This window comes from Ipomoea nil, unplaced genomic scaffold (genome assembly GCF_001879475.1).
Source record: "Ipomoea nil cultivar Tokyo-kokei standard unplaced genomic scaffold, Asagao_1.1 scaffold2701, whole genome shotgun sequence".
Taxonomy (NCBI): Eukaryota; Viridiplantae; Streptophyta; class Magnoliopsida; order Solanales; family Convolvulaceae; genus Ipomoea; species Ipomoea nil.
Genome location: NW_017619129.1, coordinates 786,496 through 800,354, shown reverse-complemented (window position 1 = coordinate 800,354; position 13,859 = coordinate 786,496). Strand labels below are relative to the sequence as shown.

At 34.3% G+C, this 13,859-nt stretch overlaps 1 protein-coding gene across 1 annotated transcript; it reads left to right on the top strand.

Annotated features, from left to right (window-relative positions):
* Positions 1-584: 584 nt before the first annotated feature.
* On the top strand, positions 585-4,063 carry LOC109155386 (formin-like protein 11). Its single transcript, XM_019303080.1, has 4 exons — positions 585-1,757; positions 2,109-2,305; positions 2,604-2,839; positions 3,431-4,063. The coding sequence occupies exons 1-4, from the start codon at positions 817-819 to the stop codon at positions 4,010-4,012; spliced, it is 1,956 nt and encodes a 651-aa protein (XP_019158625.1). The 5' UTR covers positions 585-816; the 3' UTR covers positions 4,013-4,063.
* The last annotated feature ends 9,796 nt before the right edge of the window (positions 4,064-13,859 follow it).

The following is a 13,859-nucleotide window of genomic DNA, read 5'->3' as shown; positions in this document are numbered from 1 at the left end:
ATTTTTATAGATTGAGGGTCTAATTGCTGTTTTGGGTATATTTTGAAGGCCTATTTGACACTTATCCCTTTCTCTAATAATGTGAAATTGCTAAGTACATAGCCAAACACCCCTTAATGCATGGGATGGATTTTGTCATAATTAATCTAATTGTTGAGATCACATGAGAAATATTTCTGTCCCTTTGTCATTTCCCATAACAATAAATTCCCATCCTCTTCCTAAGATTCAAGGGCAGTCCAACCAATTTGGACCCACCAACCAAAAACAAAGTGCAAGAAAACACAAGCACTTTTAGGTTGGTGATGACTTTTGGCTGCATATATCTTCTTCCAAACCCATTACTAATCAATCAAATTAAATTCCTAGATCATAAGAAACTTTTAAACACTCCATTTCAGCTATACAAGACATTAAAACCCAACCTCAATCTAATCATTATGTCATTTGCTAAGAAAAAGAAATTAAAAAAAAAATCTGTTAAATAATCACAAATACCCAAAAGAAAATACTATTAATAGTACTGATGAGGCAGGAGAATTAATGCAGGAGAGAAGAAATTAAAGAAGAGGACAAGAAATAAAGAAGGCCCCTCCAGAGTTCACCTAAAACTGCCATTCAGGCAGGCTCAGGGGCTCCTTGCTTGGAGTAGCTTTAAAGCCTACCTGCATTTTCTTCTTCTTCTTCTTCTTCTCCATTTTCCCTCTTACCATCTCCAAAAAGACCCCAAAAAAAATATAAAGATCTTCAAGGAAGATAAAGAAGAATTTGGAACAAAATGTAGAAGAAAAGGTGAGTGATATCTGGGCTCAAGAAATGGGAGATCATGCCATTTTCTCCATCACCATAGCCTTCTTGCTTGTATCATTCTGCAGTGCCCACTTATCCAATGTGGATGCCTCATTGCCATCTCTTTCTCCACCTCGGAGTCCATTGATTCACCCGCATTCTCCCCCGCCTTCACACAACCACAACCCAGCACCCGAGGCGACGAAGAAGAAGAAAGGAGAAGGAGCTAACAGAAGAGTTGTGACTGCAGTTCTCATCTCTGCTGGGATAACATCTTGTTTATGCGCGATTGCCATTCTCTGGGGATGCCAGAAATTCAGAACGAAACGAAAGAATTTGGTCAGAGCCTTGTTGGTGCACTGCATTGAAGGAGAAATCAGAGGTGAATCATCTCAGAAATCAGTTGAAAAGTTAAGGTTTAAACAAGATAATCCTGAAACTGCCAATGCAATCTCAAATCAAAGAACACATGATCATACATTGAGCCAGAAATCATCATCAGAAGAAGAAGAAGAAGAAGAAGAAATAATCTGTGTTCCTCATGAGAACATAGAAGCAGTAAACTCTGATGATCAATCTTTCCATTCCATATGCAATTCATTTTCATCTGATACCATCAGGTTTTCCAATGCTTCTTCTGCTAGTAGCCTCTGTGAAGCCTCCTCAGAGATCATATCCAAACACCCTCAAAGTTCTGTGCCTTCAACAATCATAAATTCCAATTCAGAATCATGCTCTTCATCAACCAAACTTCCACCACCACCGCCGCCACCTCCACTTCCAAGACCGATTACTAATTCTGCAAAAGGTGGTTCACCTCCTCCTCCTCCACAGCCGTCTCAGATTCCTGCACCATTAGGCAAAGATGGAACTCCACTCCCAAAACTGAAACCGCTTCATTGGGACAAAGTCAGAGCAGCTCCAGAATGCTCAACCGTGTGGGACAAGCTCAAAGCAAGCTCTTTTGAGTAAGACCACATTAAATTCAAGAAGATATATATATATATATATGCTTTCTAGCTAGTAACCGGTGGCCTGTTTTTGATATCACTTGTTAGATAAAAGTTTACTATTACACCAAAAGCTATAGCTAGTAGCCAAAGCTCAACAGGTGCTGGACAGCCCTTCAATGGCCTCTGCCCAACAATCTCATGGCCACCAATTGATGGATTGGTCCTTTATCGGCCTCCGCTCAACAATTTCTCCTTTCAGCATCTGTCAGTCTTGGACTTGGCACTTTACTGGCCTCTGCCCAACACTTTGCATGCTATATTTTACTTCACCTCAAATTTGTCTAAATTGATAATGGATTGGTGCAGATTTGATGAGGAGATGATAGAGTCACTTTTTGGTTATAACCTACAAAACCCATTAAAGAATGAGGAGGTGAAAAGCAAATCCCAATCCCCATCTCCATCTAAGCATATTCTTGAGCCAAAAAGAATACAGAACATAACCATCCTATCCAAAGCTTTGAATGCCACTTCTGAACAAGTATGCGAAGCACTATTGAATGGTAAGCTGCCTCTATATATATATATATATATATATATATATATATATATATATATATCCCAAAACTAATGATTTCCCTCATTATATGTTAGCTAGCGGGAAAAGATGCAAGATGAATAATGTTATATACTTAACTTGTGTTATAATTTAAGATTGGGCTAAGACACTCAACTGGGCTATAATACACTTACACTCAAATAAAAATTGAATCCAACCAATTAGCTAGTTTAACCATGACCTTATAAATCCATATGTTCTCTCTTATTTTAGTCTTAACATACTTAAAAACATATATACAGGAAGTGGGCTGTGTTTGCAAGAATTAGAGGCACTGGTGAAAATGGCACCAGCAAAGGAGGAAGAGGCTAAATTGTTGAATTACAAAGGGGACATCAACGAATTAGCCTTGGCAGAAAGGTTCGTTAAGGCAATGCTAAAGGTGCCATTTGCATTCCTAAGAGTAGAAGCTATGCTTTTCAAAGAGACCTTCGAAGACGAAGTTTTTCTTCTCAGAACATCCTTCTCAACTGTAGAGGTAGGTAATCCACCTAGCAACCAGTGGCTCTCATAATCCATATGATACAAACCTGATTGGTCCCATTTCCCTGCACATATTATGGGCTTGGTGTGATCTAGGTTTAATTTTAGGTTGGGTAAGGGGTTTGTTTTCGAGTTCTAAGTTTGATTCTGGAGAGAAAAATGTTATGTGTACTCTCATTTTCTATTCTCAATTTTTACTCCTACACACAAAATCTTGATGTAGACATTTATATTAAGAAGAAAATTGAGGGAGTAAGATATGAGAGTACTAGAATTCTTATAAGAATGGTTTTGATGGACAAGGGAAAATTATTGTGTAGATCTTCACATAGTGCTGTGTGGATTCTAAAAGTACATTATTTGTGTACTTAATGATGTCATACCAAAATAATATACCTTCTATCAGTACTTAAATAATATACTTTCTCTGATGTGGGATAATAATTGCGCCACAAGTGAGATTTCACACTTGAGTGAGAAGTGCCATGATCCATGGCCGAACTCATAAGAAAACAATCTCAGTTTTCAATTTAAAAAATTCATCATAATAGGATAAACTAATCTTAACCAACAAAATAAATTGCAGGAAGCTTGCAAGGAGCTGAAGTCGAGCCGGCTCTTCCTAAAACTGCTAGAAGCCGTGCTGAAAACTGGGAACAGGATGAACAATGGAACAGTTAGAGGAGGAGCAAAAGCATTCAAGTTGGACACACTTCTTAAGCTCTCAGACATAAAGGCAAGCGATGGAAAAACCACTCTGCTCCACTTCGTCGTCCAAGAAATCACGCGACCACAATTACCATCATCTCATCTTGTTTCTGCAGCTCTAAGTAGTGAGCTGTGCAATGTGAAAAAGGCTGCAGCTCTAGACTTAGATGCTCTCGTAAGCTGTGTCTCGAATCTGTCAGGTGGGATAGCCAACATACAAAATCATCTAATGCTCGAGGATAATGATGATGATAAGTTTGTGGACGAAATGCGGGTGTTCTTGAAGCATGCAGAGAGGAGTTTGAAGGAGGTGCGCGAAGATGAGCATAGGGTTATGTTAGGTGTGAGACAAATTACAGAATACTTCCATGGAGATGATGTGAGGAAAGAGGAGCCCAACCACCCACTAAGGATTTTTGTAATTGTTAGAGATTTTTTGGGTATGTTAGATCGCTTGTAAAGAGCTTATTACTTATTGGCAACTTAACATGAGAGCTACAACAATTAAGTATACTAGTATGTACAAACCATTTATCTGTATTCTAGTAGCTAGTATTTTTTTTTTTTTTGTACATATAGATCCAGTTTATAGGACAAGATCTTGTGTTTCAATTGGTTGAGAAAGTAGTTTATGAACAGATACTACATTGTAATAGAGTCACTAGCATTCAAAAAAAGATCCAGTTTATAGGCTATGAAGGGGAGAGGATGGAGCTCTTGAGATGTAGTTAGCTAGTATTTCTAAGATTGATTACATGCAACACATTTTGCAAACTAGTTTTGTCTCACAATCTTCCAGTTTCAAAATATGTTCATTTCTTTTTAATTGACATCATATCTTAACCTAAAGTCAAAACTAGTACTATCTGGTTTGTGCTGATTGATTTGTAAATTATGGGTTTTTTCTTATTATCCTACCTGAAATACATGTAATCATTTGACCCAAAGTCAAATTTCAAATTCCTAATTTCTTCTCCCTTATGCGGAATTTCTCTTATTCGGAACTCTCCCATGTCATATCAGAAGCAAAGATCTCAGTGGAATGCGTTAAAAGAAAGTGCATAACCAGTGACAATTTTAAGGCATTCCGGCCAGCAGATCAGAGGTTTTTGGGCAATTTATTTTTTTAATTTTTTTTTTTTTCCACAATTGGAGAAGAGAAGGGATCGGTTGGAGGATAGAGAAAAAAATGAAATTAGAAAAAAATTATAATAATCAAATTCCAACTAGAAATGAGATCGAAAAGACTTGATTCAAGTCCGAGCTCGTGTGCGCGGGTACGAATGTCATTCGGAAATTGACTGGCCTTGCGGACATAAATTATGCCAATTTCTGTACAATTTTTTCTAACACTGAATAGCAACACCACAAGAGTTCGAACTCTCGTGTGCGCTACACGAGAGATCAAACTCTCGTGTGCGCTACACGAGAGATCAAACTCTCGTGCGCCAGTCATGAAGTCACACTCGTGTGCGCTACACGAGAGTTGAACTCTCGTGCTGCTGCTGAGCAGCACGAGAATTTGACTCTCGTGTTGTGAGCACACACGAGAGTTCAGTCTCGTGTGCACTGACGCACGAAAGTTCGTACGTCTCGAAAGTGGCTGCCTTGGACGAAAGTAACCGAGCTGAAACTGTGCGAATCATTCGTTGGTTCTGGACTGTTACATAATTAATCTTGTATTAATTCCAATTTTGAATTTTGAATTAAAACTCAAATAATGGTAGTTGTTTCAGGTGTTACAAATCGTGCATTAAATGCGAAAATTGAATGCTATTGATTCTTCACCTCCTATATAAGGAGTGTAGCAGCAGTGTTTCTACACGGACTTAGAACAACACACACAACACAGAAAATTTTGTTTTCCCAGCTCCAAAATCTCTGCTCCTACTCCATTCTTGAAGCTGTGTTCTGCCCGTGCTCTTGTTCGCCGGGTTCGTTCGTTTGGGTGCTCAAACGTCGAACCGTTGTACGTTTTATCCTGGGAAACCTAGGCCACAATGCTCCTAGCACTCTTGGGAGGTGGCAAATAAGGTTTTAAGGAAAAAGGCACTTCGCCGAACTCGTACCAATCTTTCTTCCTCTCTTTCTTTCTTGTTTTGGATTATGCTCTAAGCAAAAATCCTTGCTTCTTTCTTGTTGGATTGGAATTATAATCCGAGGATTATAAGTTCCAATTTTTGGTTGATATATATTGGTATATCTTTTCGTAGATATATACGTATATATAACCTTTATAGATATATATATTGGTATACCTTTTGTGTGTGTGTATATATATATATATATATATATATATATATATATATATATATATATATATATATATATATATATATATATTTCGGATATATATCCAATAATATTTTATATATATTTTTGTGTGTATGTATAAATATTATTTTTGGGATATTAAATCGATTATGTTAAAATGAAACTAGTGTGTGTGAAAAATGAAACTAAAAAAACAAAGCACATTCAACAACATATTGTCAAATATGAAACTGTAGTCTAATTAAAATGATACTTTAATGTTGTTAAAATGAAATTAGTGTGTGTGGAAAATGAAACTAAAATTCAAAACCATACAATAATATATATTGTCAAATGAACGTGGAGTGTAATTAAAATAATACTTTAGCATTATTATGGGTTTGTGAGTTGTTTGAATCAAGACCTTGTAACCAAAATACCTAACTTCAACGTCATGGATGCATGACAATTTCAAACATGCCAAAAAAGATGTGAATAGTTAGTCATAATATAATGTTGGGTGAAATGCCCCTAGAAAAGGCAACACACAAAGAAGGGAATCGCAATATCCGATCTTTCTGTAAATAGATAGAACATATATCATCTCATCTCCACCTAATTTACCACATTTAGGATTGCTGTTGGATGGCATGAGTTCATAGACCTACTAGACAATGCATAAGAATCAACATATATATGTTGAGCATATAATATATAAAATATAAATATGCATCTAACCATCAATTTAAACATTTAGTTGAGACAGAATATATCATTCAATTTCGAGAGTCAAACTAAAGCAAGGTGCATGTCACATTGTCACCTGATTAAAACAAAAAAGACTATAAACCACTCAAAAAGTAACAAGCATGTACAGCAAGGACATGTTAAGCATATAATATATAAAACATAAATATATAATTCAACTATTCGTTTAAACTTTTATTTCAAATGGGATACATTCTTTAGTCATATAGCTTTAACTACATTGTAGAAACTCATAACTACAAAGCATTAACTCCGATCCGGAGAAGCTCAATGGACAAACCCCCAATTCAACAAGGATTCATGAAATTAAATGTTGATGCAGCCTTTGACACACAAGGAGCCCGCATGGGATTTGGGTGCGTCCTTATAACGATCAAGCTAAGGTCATTTTGTGGCAGCAAGAGGATCCCAATGGCGGGGAATCTATAATGACTCCAGAGAGGCGGAGGCAGTAACAATTAGAGAATCATTCAGCTGGCTCAAATCAATGTGCTTATTGAGACAGACTCACACCAACTTGTGCAAGGTTTCAACTCTTTCAGGGGTGATTCTTCAATTCCTTTCACTTAGTATTAAAAACTTAATGAGTTTGTTTACTCATGTTAGTTTGTCATTTGTTAGGCGATCCACAAACTAGGCTGCACACTTATTAAATTAGCTAGCCAGTCTGTTTCCATGTCGAATTGCATGCTCAGAGTGGTTTTTAACCCCCTTATCATTTGTAATGTTTTATCTTTGGAGCTTATCTAATACTAGTTTTTTACGCGCATTGCGCGATTGAGATAATGCCCAATGTTTTTTTTTTAAATAAGTACTTTAAAGTATATTAAGGCAAGATTATATTGAAATTGTTCATGCATAGATAATTGAAGGTTGAATTTGCGTATTTAAATAGGTAATTCTTTTCCCAAAGGTTGAGTCCCCAACCCCAAGGGCCCCCCACACTCCGACCCGACAGAGCATTGTGGGAAGTTGCACTCCGACCCGATAGAGCATTGTGGGAAGTTGTAAATCACGGTGACTCAATGGTTCAGCAGACAGGGCCAAATGCTGATACGCACAAGGAATCTGCCCACTTTGGACATAATTCCCGCATTGCCGCCGCCGAGGTTCAAACCTTGGTCTTTTCCCCCAAATACTACATACTAAACCATTGAGCTAAGCCCGTGCGGGTTAAATAGGTAATTCTAAGTTTACAAATGCAAGATAATATAGTCGATATTGATTATAATTGTCAATAAAATAATTGTATAGGTATGGTTGAAACCAAATACGGGACATAAGGGAGAACAAATAAAAATTAGGGCATAAAATATTAAATATATACCAATATTGTTTGAGGAGATTCCGACATTAGGATCTGTGGTTAAGTTCTATTAAGACTTTAATATTAGAATTAGATTAATGGTGTAGTTATAATTCTATATTAGACTTTAATATTAGAATTAGACTAACGGTGAATGAACGGAAAAGTTAAATGGATAATCATATAATTAAGGATAAATTAGAAAATCTTAAAAGAAAAAAATTAAAACCTGAACAATATGAACCATTCATTTGATTTAATAATTTGGCGGTCATTTTTTCTACCCAATGTTAATAATTAAATAAATTCGCTAGTCAAATCCGCTAGTATAATCCGCTAACGCTAACCGCTAACTGCTGATTGTCAAACAAGGACATTGTGAGGTAGTTCTCACTTCAATTTATTGTGTGATTTGAATACTCTCTTTGTTACAAAATCTCTCAAGTAGTTAATATGGTTGGCTTTATTAATTATATTTTTTTTAAAATTTTTTCATGGTATTAATAAAATACTTGGTAAATAAATATATAGCATTATTTTATGTTATAATTTTGATATTTAATTAGAAAAATAGTGCACAAAAAAGATAATAGATAATGTAGTGAATATAATCAATTGATGAATTTGAATGTAAAAATTTTTACATTTGAGAAAAATAAAGACAATATAACTAATGAAAATATTTCTTTTAATTAATTTATTGATAATTAATAATTTTTTTTTCACTGAATAAAGACATTGTAAGGACAATGTAGCGAATATAATCAATTAATAAATTTGAATATAAAGAATTTTTATATTGAAGAAAAATAAAGACAATATAACTAATAAAATTATTTATCTTATTTAATTTATTGATAGTGAATAATTTTATTTTTTGAATAAAGACATTGTGGACACATAATTCTAAATTAAAGAAATGCATATGTATTATTTTTTGTTATAACTACTAAATTATTATTTATATAATTTAATAAGAGTAAAATAGAGTACTAATTATGCCAACTTTGATTGGGATTAGGTTCAAACCTAAGACATTTTTTTTTATTGAAATCAATGAGTAAGTTAACGGTGAACTAACGGCAATTCTTAAAATTTTAACGGAATTAGTAACGGTGTGTGGGTATTTTAGGAAATTTTAGTATAAAATTTAAATCTGATCAATCTTTTAATCAATCTGAGTCATTCGTTTGATTAAAATCTGTGACCGCCATTTTTTCTACCCATTATAGGCCTAACTCTCTTGGGCTCTTATTAGTATAGTAGATAGTAGATATTCTTCGTTTTCTATAAAAAAAAAATAATAAATAAATAAAAATAAAAAAACTCATAACTACGATGGTAACGTTTCAACACCTTAACCAAAGTACCAAACAAATCCTGATGGTCCCAAAGGATGGCTTGGCAAACTGAAACATTCTTTTAATTCTTGATGTTCACCTTCCAACAACTGTCTTAACAGTTTGCCATATTAAGTAGTTAGTCTCAAACACAAAGAGTTACCAAATATCCCAATGCCTCATTGGGTTACTGCAAATTATGTTAGTCCAGTAGCTTTTGATTGTTAGTTTGCCTAATAAGCTAAGTATGGAAGTAATTTTTCAAAATGGTATTTGTTGGTTAGAATCACGATTTCTTACTTCTACAATTACTAATAGAGTCACCAATGCAAAGTACAGGTATACATATGAATGTGAAAAATAGCTTCACAATTATATGGATTATAATGAGCTTTATTGGAATTACTAGTTTTACACGTGCATTGCGTGAATAAGTTAATGCTCAATGTTTATAATTAAATAAATATTTGAAATTAAAGTATATCAATGCAAGATTATATATGAGAAGTTCATACATATGTAATTCAATGTCGAATTTGTTTATTTAAATATGTAACTCATAGTATATGAATACAATGTAATATATGAGATTCATTATAATTGTTACTAAACTTTTTTTAAATAGTAACCAAGTATTTTTGTTGCAAAGCATTCTAATATATTTAATGAATGCACATATATACAAGATCAATGAATGAATCAACGGTATCAGTCCTTTAGGTGTTTTGCTCAATGTTCATTTAGTTTAACCATTATTGTTGAATAAATTAGGAATAAGGCTCAAATTGGCCACGGAATGTAACCTGGAAATGCAATTAGGCCACTGCATGAACGAAAAAAAATGCAATTAGGTCACTGAACACTCCAAAAAAGTGCAATTAGGCCACTGAACACTTCAAATGAATGCAATTTCACCTGATAGCAGGCTACCATCAATTCCAGCATGTTACCTGCTTACGTGGCTGTTGAGTTGGCATTTTTAATAATAAATTTTTTTAAAAAAAATAGGAAACGATCCACCACCCTCCTTTTTTATTGAAATCAATGAGTAAGTTAACGGTGAACTAACAGAAATTAACGGAGAAGATAATATTTAATGGAAAAGTTAACAGATAATCATAAAATTAAGGATAAATTAAGAAATCTCAAGGAAAATAATGTTTTCACAAAGTGGCTCACTCTATGGAAGTTAAAAATTCCACCGAAATGGAAGACCTTTCTATGGAGAGCTATAAGTGATACTCTTCCCACAACCAACAATTTGCTTATAAAGAGAGTGGATGTGAACCCGGTGTGTGCTATGTGTGGAGTTGTTAATGAGGGACACAATGCATGCATTAACATCGTGTGTTTATACTAAGTCCATATGGGCTCTATCCAACCTTCCACTCCCAAATCTAGTGACAAATATTTTTCATGAATGGTTTAGTGAATTATTAAATATTCTAGACTCTCATGGGATAATCTATGCAGCTGCGATATTATACCATATATGGAGGACACAGAATGGAGCCGTGTGGGATGCTTGTCTACCACTGCCAAGGAAGGTGATAATTATGGCTGAATCCAACATGCGAGCATGGCAACGTGTTCATGCCAATACCCAGCCATCAAGAGAAGCCGCCACTGCCACAGGTGCAGTCCAGCCGCAAGCGCCGGAATTACTGCCGCAACAGTTCGCCCAAGCTGCACACCCACATCAGGCCACGCCACCGCCGCTGCCTACAACTACAGCCCTCACGCATGTCGAAGCACCATTGGTTGCACAGCCCAGGAGATGCTATATCGATGCGGCTTACCACCATGTGGACAATACGGCTTCGGTAGGGGCATTACTCACAAATGCGGATGGAAGCTTTATCTCGGCGTACAGTGCGCCCTTACCACATTGCTTTTCCCCACTCATGGCTGAGGCATTTGCGTGTAACGAAGCACTCTCGTGGCTACGTATGCGTGGTGAGTTAACAGTTCATCTTTTTACGGATTGTCAGACTTTACAGAGGTATTTAACCGCAACAAGTGCTCCGCTCCGATCTTACGTTGGTTACGCTATTGATAGGTGTAGAGCACATGTCTTCCTTTACATCATGTTTAGTTGATTTTATTCCTAGATCACAGAATTATTTAGCTCATAGTCTAGCTTCTACGGATTTTAGTTACGATAGAGTTATGTACTGGGACGATGTCCCACCTAACTCAATTGCAGTTTATCTATGAATACAACCCATTGGTTGACCTTAAAAAATGAAATTTCAAGGAAAAATTAAAATCTAATCAATCTGAGCCATTTATTTTATTAAAAAATTTAACCGTCATTTTTTCTACCCATTTTAGTCCTAACCCTCTTTGACTGTTATTAGTATAGCATATTAGGGATTCCTCCTATTCATAGGTATGTCATGAAGGTTAATTACTACTGGTTAAAATGCATTAGTACCAAGTTACACTATTGGGAATCACTTGGATTCCTTTTTTTTCTTTTTCTTTTTTTTTTTGGTGTACTCAGAATTTTTACCGTCGGACGCATGATCAAACCCTTAACCTTTGGTTAAGGGTAGGTGTGTCCCTTCTACCCACACCTCAGGTTAAATCACTTGGATTTCTAATATACCCAAAAGTGATTGTAAAAGCTAGATTTTTTTTATTTTATTTTAGTCAAAAACAAGGTTTCTAACCACTTTTAAAATTCACAAAAATCTCTCTATAATTCCAACCACCAATGAAAGTGATATTTTATAATTAAAACAATCTTTTAGGAGTACCACAAGTCCACAAACCAAGATGACATTTGAGGTTGATGAGAATACTTAAATACATGCCAAAAAAACAAAAACAAAAACAAAAACAAAATAAAAACAAAAACAAAAAAAAACAAAAAAAAAAAACAAAAAACAAAAAAAAAACAAAACAAAACAAAAAAAAAAAAACAAAACAAAAAAAAAAAACAAAACAAAACAAAAAAAAAAACAAAAAACAAAAAACAAAAAAACTTTCATACAATCATACACAATTGTACACCACTACATTAGACCTTACTAGGGTCATGTACAATAACTTAATTTTGATTTTTTTTATAAAATAAATAACATAATATTTATTAAAATTTTGTGTCATTACTATGTTAATAGATTAATTGATTAAATCTTACTTTTTAAATAATTAAATCCTCAACCATTCAGGATTATACCATGTTGAACTTTTGAAAGTCACATTTTAGTTGTTAAAGTTCTAATTGTAAAGATTGGGAAACGTTATATAAATTGAATGGTTTTATTGTGAAACTAGATGTATCTACCTAGCTTAAATAACGATATAAGATGAAATAGAAAAAGAACATCAGAGATACAGAGAGAATCATCCATCTTTATTATTCATCATTCGATTCCAATATATACAAGATATATATACAGAATTCTAATATAACTACAATAGTATAAAGGACGAGATGTATACATTGTCATAGTTATAGTATAATACCTTTAGTAATGTCCATATATATTTATCTGCAACAGGTTCATCATTTCCTAAATTGTTTTAAAATCATCTTTTAATTTGTGTCAAAAATTTTCAAAATTTCTTTTAAATTTGATTATTATATATATTTATAAAATAAAATTTTAACCCTAAAATTTTCTTAAAACAGAGTTTATTAAAAAAAAGATTGGTGAATATTGTTGAAATGGATGAGGTAGTAGCTAGGGGTGTTAGTGAACAAAGTTTTCGGTAAACTACTCGTGTTCGTGTTTGGTAAACGTTCGTTTATTAAGGTAAACGAACATTAACAAACAAAATTTAGAGATCGAATAGAGTCTGAACAGTTATAAGCTCGTTTCCTAAGAGATCGTGAACAAGTTCGTTTTGTTAGATCTAAATATAATCTAACTATACAGAGGCTCTGTTTGGCAAATCTAGCTGAAAAGCTATAAGCTAGGAGCTGAAAGCTGAAAGCTGAAAAGCTATAAGCTAGGAGCTGAAAGCTGAAAAACTATAAGCTCGGAGCTGAAAACTGAAGAGCTCTTAAGCTAGCTATTATGATTGAAAGTGTTTGGTAAAATTAGCTTTTTGATAAGCTGATAAATGTAAAAAAGACTAAAAAGGACATCTTCAAAAAATTTAAATTAGTTTGTTTACATATTAAAATTGAGTTAATACCCAAAATCGTCCTCGACTATAGTGGTTTTTCTCAATTTCGTCCTAAACGACTTTGGTGACCTAATATCGTCCCAGACTTTTGTGTTTCGCTCAATTTAGTCCTCCATTTGTTATTCCGTCAAATTGGTGTTAAATAAAGGGACAATTCAGTAATGTCAATATTGATCTCTCTTTACTTTCAACTTGTGAAGTGCGAAATTCATCTTTCTTGTACGAATTGCACCCAGAATTACTCCCGGACCTGCAAATCAAATTTTATATTCGCAGTTTTAGGAGTAATTCTGGGAGTAATTCGTAAAAAAAAAAAGATTTTGCAGTTCACATGTCTATGAGTAAAGAGATGCCAACATTAAAATTACGGAATTGTCTATTTATTTAACACCAAATGGACAGAATAACAAATGAGGGACTAAATTGAGCCAAAACACAAAAGTCTGGGACTAAATTGAGCAAAACACAAAAGTCTGGGACGATATTAGGTCACCAAA